General features: G+C 39.2%; 1 protein-coding gene across 3 annotated transcripts; it reads left to right on the top strand.

Annotated features, from left to right (window-relative positions):
- The first annotated feature begins 234 nt into the window (after window positions 1-234).
- Window positions 235-4,531, top strand: LOC132857631 (E3 ubiquitin/ISG15 ligase TRIM25-like). Of its 3 annotated transcripts, XM_060887580.1 has the most exons (7): window positions 235-938; window positions 2,240-2,335; window positions 2,457-2,690; window positions 2,879-3,061; window positions 3,149-3,158; window positions 3,361-3,420; window positions 3,787-4,531. In XM_060887580.1, the coding sequence occupies exons 1-7, from the start codon at window positions 339-341 to the stop codon at window positions 4,311-4,313; spliced, it is 1,710 nt and encodes a 569-aa protein (XP_060743563.1). In that variant the 5' UTR covers window positions 235-338; the 3' UTR covers window positions 4,314-4,531. The 3 variants fall into 3 exon arrangements, with proteins under 3 accessions (XP_060743563.1, XP_060743562.1, XP_060743561.1); XM_060887579.1 differs by lacking the exon at window positions 3,149-3,158 and having other exon boundaries at window positions 2,879-3,038; window positions 3,367-3,420; XM_060887578.1 differs by lacking the exon at window positions 3,149-3,158 and having other exon boundaries at window positions 236-938; window positions 2,879-3,038.
- Window positions 4,532-8,990: the final 4,459 nt, after the last annotated feature.

Raw genomic sequence — 8,990 nt, 5'->3', positions numbered from 1 at the left:
CACAAGTGTGAAATATTTACAAATTAGTAGCTTTTTTTTTCTGGAAACCGAATGAAATGCAATGCACAATTTGTGTGTGTGTGTGTGTGTGTGTGTGTGTGTGTGTGTGTGTGTGTGTGTGTGTGCGTGTGTGAGTGGTTAAAGTCTGATCTCCTTTTCTCTGTAAAGCCACACCTCCTCTCTCTGTTACACTATAACACACTGAACCAGGAAGTTCATTTCAGAGAAAAACGAAACTTATAGTTCTCTCTCTCTCTCTCTCTCTCTCTCTCTCTCTCTCTCTCTCTCTCTCTCTCTTTCTCTCTCTCTCTTTCTCTCTCTCTCCTTTGTGCAGGAAAATGGCAGAGGCCAGTATTTCAGTAGATCATTTTTCTGTGGATCAGTTCAGCTGTCCAGTGTGTCTGGATCTCCTGAATGATCCAGTGACTATTCCCTGTGGTCACAGTTTCTGTAAGGTGTGTATTAATGGCTGCTGGGATCAAGAGGATGTGAAGGGCGTCTACAGCTGTCCTCAGTGTAGAGAGACTTTCACTCCAAGGCCTGTTCTACGCAGGAACAACATGCTGGCTGAAGTGGTGGAGAAACTGAAGAAGTCTGAACTCCAAGCTGCTTCTCCTGCTCACTGTTACGCTGAACCTGGAGACGTGGAGTGTGATTCCTGCACCAGGAGAAAACACAAAGCTGTCAAGTTCTGTCTGGATTGTCGGGCTTCCTATTGTGAAGATCATCTTAAACCTCACTATCAGTCTCCTGCCTTTAAGAAGCACAAGTTAGTTGAAGCCTGTGCAGAGCTCCAAGAGAAGATCTGCTCTGAACATGACAAACTGATGGAGATCTACTGTCGTACTGACCAAAGCCTCATCTGTTACTTGTGTACGATGGATCAACACAAAGGTCATGATACAGTTTCAGCTAAAGCAGAAAGAACTAAAAAACAGGTGAGAACTGGATATTAATATTCTTTTTTAAGTCAATTTCTATAAATTCTATTTCTAATCTAATTGTCAGGACTCAACCCGGACTTTGGCCATGTGCTTTTTGTTGACGTTCCGTGTTCACGTGTCTGCCCCGCCCTTGTCTCTTCCTCCCCGCCTCTGCACACCTGTCCCTCATGTGTCTGATTATTATTAGTATTTAGTCAAGCCGTGTTGCCTTGAGCAGTGCGGAATCCTTGTTTTGTCTGTTGTCTTTGTCCTGTCTAGTCGGTGTCCTAGTTTGTGTGTTATGTGGTTTTTTATTTATTAAAACCCTGTTTAGTTAAGCTATCCTGCATTTGGGTCTGTTTTTATTCCCCCCGCACGTGACACTAATTTCTATTGAGGTGATCTGATTGGTTATATGACTGTCATTCAGTGTAAGGTGGATTTTTAGTAAAAGTCAAAATGTGTTTTGTAAAGACGTGTAAAACAGCTCAGACCAGTCAGTGTACTTTAAACAGCCAACGGCATGACACTGATGATAATGATGATGACTTTTATTTATTTTTTTTTTTTATGAAGCTTCTTTAATAGACATTTATAATTACATTATATTTATAAATGCACACACTACAAATTCAAATTTAAATTCAAATTCAATTTATTTTAACAATTCCCGTTGTCTCAAAGCAACTTTACAGAAGTATGGAAACAAGAAAAAATAAATAAATATATATAAGAATAAAAAAAATAAAAAAATAAAAATAAATAAATTAAAAAAAACAAACAAAAAAAAATAATAATAATAATAATACTAATAATAATAATAATAATAAATGAATACACATACAATTCAAGTGTAAAATTTATTAAAAAAAAATTAATTTAAAATGTAAAATATTATATATTTACATATAACATATGGTGTAATACCAGTGGAAGATGTTTAAGGTCATTTTCGAGTACAAACAACACCTTCAACTAAACGAGTGAGTGAAAGTGATTGTGGAAATGTAAAAAGAACCCTGAGCTGGAGATCTCGGAAGCTTCTGCTCAGAGTTTGGTCTAGATATATTTGTCCTGATCCAGGTTGAGGAGCCTCTGGTGGTAACCAGGAGAGTTCACCCTGGTGGGACTCCACATCATCACAGGGCACCATGTTAAGAGCAGTCTGATATAAAGAGATCAGCAGGAAAGGAGAGGGTGATGAGTGTGATGATGTGTGCTGGGGACAATGTACTAGTTTCTTATTTAATTACAGCTACAATTCTTTGTATTTTAGTTTTATTTCTATTAATTAAACATATTGTATTTGGTCTCAGAATGAGTTAAAGGAGGATCAGATAAAATCCCAGCAGAGGATCCAGGAGAAGCAGAAGAAGGTGCAGGAGCTGAAACAGACTGTGGACATTATTAAGGTGAGGAGGAAACTGAGAGATTCACATAAACACACACATTATAGAGTCACTGTGAGATAAAGAGTTGATCTTTAAATGGATCTGTGTGTGTGTGTGTGTGTGTGTGTGTGTGTCCTTACAGACATGTTCACAGGCAGCAGTAGTTGACAGTGAGAGGATCTTTACTGAGTTGATCAGCTCCATGGAGAAAAAGCGCTCGGAGGTGACGGAGCTGATCAGAGCTCAGGAGAAAGCTGAAGTGAGTCGAGCTGAACGACTCCTGAATCAACTGGAGCAGGAGATTGCTGATCTTAAGAGGAGAGTCACTGAGCTGGAGCAGCTTTCACACACACACGATGACCTCCACTTCCTCCAGGTAACACTCACTGTCTGATCTACAGAGGGCGCTGTTCCTCACAAAGTTTCCTCCTAAAAGCTCATTACAGCAACAAGAAATGTTCCTGTCTGAGATCACAAGTGTGTCTTTGTTCTGATTCAGTCTGAGATTCATTCGTTCCTCTCGTCCACTTTTCTCCTTCTCTATGATGTGTTTCCTCTCTGTAGAGTTTCCCGTCTCTCTGTTTTTCTCCTGGATGTGACGACTCACTCAGCTTCACTGTCAATCAACATCTCTCATTTGATGGAGTGAGGAAATCTCTCTCAGGTCTGAAAAAACGAGTCGAACAAATCTGTAAGGAGGAATTCAACAAAATCAGACCAGAAGGTGAACAAACAAACATTGTTTCTGTATCACAGTAAAAAGAGCCATAAAATTCATCTAACAGAAATAAGAAGTAAGCAGGAACAAGACTGCAGAAAATCACACAGTATTAGCATCAGTCTTGTAAATGACATCAAGATCAATTTAGCAGACAAACAAAGTACAAATCTTACATTTTTGGAGAAAATCGTAGCTGATAAATAAATTGAGATGGTGACGTTGTTGACATCTGAAATAAAAGTGAGGAAGCAAATTTTTCACATTCACACTTTAAACTGTTTCCACGTCATTTTTCTGTCTCCATTTTGTCTCTGTGTCTCCAAAGCTGCAGCAGTTCAGATGGTTTTACCTTCAGAACCCAAGAGCAGAGAAGATTTTCTGCAGTGTAGGTTTTACACACACACACACACACACACACACACACAGACACTCAGACACACAGATACACACACACACACACACACACTCACACACAGACACACACACACACACAAACAGACACACACACAGACACACACACACACAAATATACACAGACACAGGCTCTCACACACACACACACACACACACACACACACACACACACACACACACACACACACACAGTGTTAAATGTCTGTATTGTTGATCTAAATCTGATCCATGTTTATAGAGCTGCATTAGGAGGATAGAAACACAGACAGGTGTCTCACACACACTTATTATAAATCCTGTGATTAACATCTAACATGTGGACATTTTACTACTGTAGATTTCTGTTATCTGACTCTGGATCCAAACACAGCACATCATCGACTCATTCTGTCTGAGAAGAACAGAGTGGTGACATGCAGTGAGACACGACAGCGATACTCTGATCATCCAGAGAGATTTAACTCCTATACTCAGGTGTTGTGTAAGGAGAGTGTGTGTGGACGCTGTTACTGGGAGGTGGAGAGGAGCGGTGATGTGTTCATATCAGTGTCATATAAAGCGTGCAGCAGGAAAGGAGGGGGTAATGAGTGTTGGTTTGGATACAACAGTCAGTCCTGGAGTCTGCGTTGTTATTTTTCCTTTGTCTCTTTCTGGCACAACAACATTAAGACTAAGCTCCGAGGTCCATCATCCTCCAGAATAGGAGTGTATGTGGATCACAGTGCAGGAACTCTGTCCTTCTACAGCATCTCTGACACCATGAGGCTCCTCCACAGAGTCCACACCACATTCACTCAGCCTCTATACGCTGGAGTCTTGATTTGTAGTAATAACTCACCTGTGAGGTTTTGTGATCCAAAATAAAATGTTAGTAAAAGTGTTTATAAAAACTATAAGTGAGGTGTGAGATTGAATTTGTCCCTGAGCTACACTGGACATTTTGTGTGCAGAAACTGGAACAGTAATGAATGCAGAATGTAGAAACAGACTATTTAACTGTATGCACTATTAGGATGGGTTTATTATAGTTGATATAAAAATGTTCAATGTCTCCTCAGAAATAATAAACTTTACTCAAACTGCTCTGTCTTTCTGTGCTGCTTGCTGGTGGAAACACAACCTACTGTGTGTAAAAGACCTTTATTATCTTATATCTTTAACAATTTTCTGCTTAACAGTCCACTTAACATACAGTGCACTCTGGAATTATTCACACTCCTTCCTCAATCCTTTATAATATGGTGACAGACTTCAGAAGTGGAAGAATAAACTGTTAATAAACTGTATTTTCGCTCAGTTCAGTCTTCTGCGCAGTCGCAGTACAGAGCAGGAGTCAAGTGGCTTTGTTTGAGTGACGCGAGCGCGCGCTCCTGTGAGAGAAAAACACCATGAAACAATGATATTTTCCATATTGTGAACTTATTTTATTTGCATTTAAATTTCATTTCATGTTCTAATGCAGTTTCAAAATACAACACGGGCCCTCGTTTGGGACGCTTTTCATGAACTGACCCACATGACAAACTAACTGAATAGCCCTGACTTATAAATAGTGTTGGTGAATAGTGTTGGTGTGTCGTTTGGTAATGAATCGATTCTTTAAATCCGTTTATCAAATCGGCTCTTGAACGTTTTGGAACCTTTGGAGTCGTTTAGGTGCTTAAACAGGGGAATTTTTTGTGGTCTGTGATTTTTTTAAAAAAAGGTATAACATCGTAATATGTTATGAAGGCTTCTGGAAAAAATATTGTAGTACAAACAGCAATTTGTCGATTCTTTGATTCGGCTCAAAACATCTCTTGAACATTTGGAACTGATTCACCAAACTGAAGAGTCGTTTTTGAGATTGAACAGGAAAGATCTTTTTTAAACGAACTTTGTATAGAGATTTGTACATTGTATTTTATGGCCACTAGAGGGCAGTGTAATGCTACTGTACCAATACAGTTATGTTGTGACTGTGTGTAACACCGGGAGCAGTTAATAAACGGGGTTCTGAACGGGATACTCGGTGTGTAAGTCTCATTATTTTGGCTTCGTAGAAAAGCTATTTCCTATTTAAGCTTAGACAAAAAATTATCAAGAGTAACTCCTCCTAGGGCTTTCGAGCCACATGCACCAAATTCGTATATGCTGTAGATCCTGGTCTAAAGTTTGTTGCTATTACTTTTATAAGCGATCCGAGTACCGCTACTTCCGGTACTGGGTCTCAAAGTGGCCTTTTTTCCCATAGACTCCCATTATAAACTTTGGAGGTTTATAACTCGGCAAGCTTTAAAACTATCTACACCAAACTCGGTCAGCTCCTTTAGGGTGATACTCTGAACAAACTTTTAAATTGGTGTACCGACTGGCCTTCCGGTTGTGCCGCAGCCCCGCCCCCAAAATATGCAAAATCAAAAAACTTTTTACAACATGGACATGTGACATATCGAAACACTCAGAACAATGAGGGGAACTTCCTCACGTGTATTCTGATGACATCACGTGACGTCACGTGATGTCACGTGAAAATAAAAAATTTTGCACTACATGGGCATGTGATATATTAAAACACTCACTACAATGAGGGGAACTTCCTCAGGAGAATTCAGATGATGTCACATGCTCGTCTCCACTTGCCTCCAAATGTTTTGGCACCCTATCTTTCCGTCCATTTGCCTCCAAAAGTAACACTGACCCTTATGTCCACTAGCCTCCAAAAAGCACCGGCCTTTGCAAATACTTGCCTCGTCAAAGCCAACATCAAAGTTTGTCACGACGAACTTTACAAATCTAGTTCCTATTTAAGCTTAGACAAAAATTTATCAAGAGTAACTCCTCCTAGGGCTTTCGAGCCACATGCACTAAATTCGGATATGTTGTAGACCCTGGACTGAAGTTTGTTGCTTTGACTTTTCTAAGCTATCCGAGTACCGCTACTTCCGGTACCGGGTCTCAAAGTGGCCTTTTTTCCCATAGACTCCCATTATAAACTTTGGAGGTTTATAACTCGGCAAGCTTTCAAACTATCTACACCAAACTCGGCCAGCTCCTTTAGGGTGATACTCTGAACAAAGTGTTAAATTGGTGTACCGACTGGCCTTTCGGTTGTGCCGCAGCCCCGCCCCCAAAATATGCAATATCAAAAAACTTTTTACAACACTGACATGTGACATATCAAAACACTCAGAACAATGAGGGGAACTTCCTCACGTGTATTCTGCTCACGTCACGTGATTTCACGTGAAAATAAAAAATGAGCACAACATGGACACGTGACATGTCAAAACACTCACTAAAATGAGGGGAACATCCTCAGGAGTATTTGGATGATGTCACATGCTTGTCTCCACTTGCCTCCAAATGTTTTGGCACCCTAGCTTTCTGTCCACTTGCCTCCAAACGTAACACTAACCCTTATGTCCACTTGCCTCCAAAAAGCACCATCGTTTGTGAATACTTGCATCGTCAAAGCCAACATCAAAGTTTGTCGCGACAAACTTTACAAATCTAGTTAATATCTGGTACCAGGATAAATGATTAAAAATGATGAATTCCATCCGTTCGCCGCATGAATTAAAGTTAAAAGGAAATATAAATGAAAACTGGAAAGCTTTCAAGCTTTGAACTTTCTGCCCTCGCCATTGATGGAACCGAACAAAGGAAGTTAACATTGCTGCTAACAGGTGGCTGGACCTGACACACTGGATGTGTATAACACGTTTGTCTTCACGGAAGAAGAAGAAAAACACAAGTATGATGCAGTGATTGAGAAATTTGAGCAATATTGTACACAGAGGAAAAATGAGACGTATGAAAGGTTTGTCTTCAGAAACAGACTAGAATCAGAGTCAGAATCCATCCAAAAGTATGTCACGGATTTAAGAGTGAAAAGTCAGTCATGTCATTTCGGAATATTGTGTGACTCCATGATACGTGATCAAATAGTCATTGGAGTACAAGATAAAAGAGTGAGGATGCAATTGTTAAAAGAGACAGACCTCACTGTAGAAAGGGCAATACAAATTTTCCAGGCCTCAGAAAGCGCAAGGACTCAGTTAAAGGCTTTTAACGAGGAAAAAGAGACAGTAGAAGTGGAAACAGTTTGACGTGCTAAAGACAAATGAGTGATATAAAATAAAGAGTAATGTCCAAGAAGAAAATGCAAAGTCACGAAAGCAAAGGTTGCGGAAAGTGTGGAAATAAACATGCACTGAGAAAATGGCCAGCTTTTGGAAAATCCTGCAGAAATTGTGGAGGAAAAAATCACTTTGCAAAATGCTGTAATTGCAAAGACAAAAGGTATATTTGCACAACATGGTATTCCAATGACTGTAATAAGTGACAATGTTTGCAAGTCAGAGTTTCAAGGACTTTGCAAAAAGTTATGGTTTTAAGCACATAACGTCAAGCCCTCTGTACCCGCAGTCCAACGGTTTAGAAAGGAGTTTAAATAGTGAAACGCCTTCTGAAAAAAGCCACTGAGACAGGGAGTGATCCGTACATGGCTATTCTGAATTACAGAGCTTCACCACTGGAGAATGGACTTTCACCGGTGGAAATGCTCATGAATAGGAACCTACGGACAAAGCTACATCGGTAAAGCATCAAATGGTACAGAGTACGTGGAATTCTGCAAATGTAAGACAGATTAATCACTACAACAAAACAAAACAGCAAGACCACTGAGCCCACTTGCCCATGAAGAAATTGTACGAGTGAGATGTGATGGGCAGTGGGGATCATTGGCCAAAGTGATTAAAGAGACTGCAAAGCAATACTAAAGAATCTGTAACTGAAAATAGACAGGATGCTGTAGAACAAACAAAAACGTCCTAAGAGACAAATAATAAGGCCAAAAAGACTAATAGAAGAAATGAAAATAATTTGGTGAAATATTTGTAGTAAACAAAACCAGTTGTTGTATAAAGTTAATAAAGGTTTGAGAAAAATTAGAAAAAAGGGAGATGTACTGTATTGAGATGTGTATATTGTATATAATGGCCACTAGAGGGCAGTGTAATGCTACATTACAGTTAAGTTGTGACTGAGTGTATCACCAGTTAATAAACGGGGTTCCGAACGGGATACTCGGTGTGTAAGTCTCATCAATACATGAGCTTTATTAATTTGTCACTAATTAACTTTAGTCACAAGAATCCCGAGCTGAAGTGACTCCCTCTTTTAGATTCGCTCTAATTCTCCCATTTAAAACTATATTTCTTCTCTAATTAATACACAGTTGAAGTTAATCATAACTCGTAATGTTTACATGAGATTTGTGTTTTTTTAATCACGTCCAGCCTTATATATAGTTATAACTAACAGCTGATATTTTAAAAGTTAAACCATTAGTATTCATTAAAACAGCATATTTGAATTTATATCAAATAAGTCAAATTTCTGATTCCGAATCAATTCGACTAAATGATTCGCTTGAAAGAGTCGTTCTAAAAGAATCGATTCATTTGTGTATCTCTTATCAGTGCTGTTAATATGAGAAGTTTTCTCAAGAGGAAGAACATCCTGACAGGTTCAGATGTAGACAAACAAAGCTGC

This window comes from Tachysurus vachellii, chromosome 15 (genome assembly GCF_030014155.1).
Source record: "Tachysurus vachellii isolate PV-2020 chromosome 15, HZAU_Pvac_v1, whole genome shotgun sequence".
Taxonomy (NCBI): domain Eukaryota; kingdom Metazoa; phylum Chordata; class Actinopteri; order Siluriformes; family Bagridae; genus Tachysurus; species Tachysurus vachellii.
This window is presented reverse-complemented; position numbering and strand designations above follow the sequence as displayed.

Coding starts and splice junctions, on each gene's coding strand:
- LOC132857631 (XM_060887580.1), top strand. CDS start 339: ATGGCAGAGGCCAGTATTTCAGTAGATCATTTTTCTGTGGATCAGTTC. Junction 939..2,239: donor CAGAAAGAACTAAAAAACAG/GTGAGAACTGGA, acceptor ATTTGGTCTCAG/AATGAGTTAAAGGAGGATCA. Junction 2,336..2,456: donor AGACTGTGGACATTATTAAG/GTGAGGAGGAAA, acceptor GTGTCCTTACAG/ACATGTTCACAGGCAGCAGT.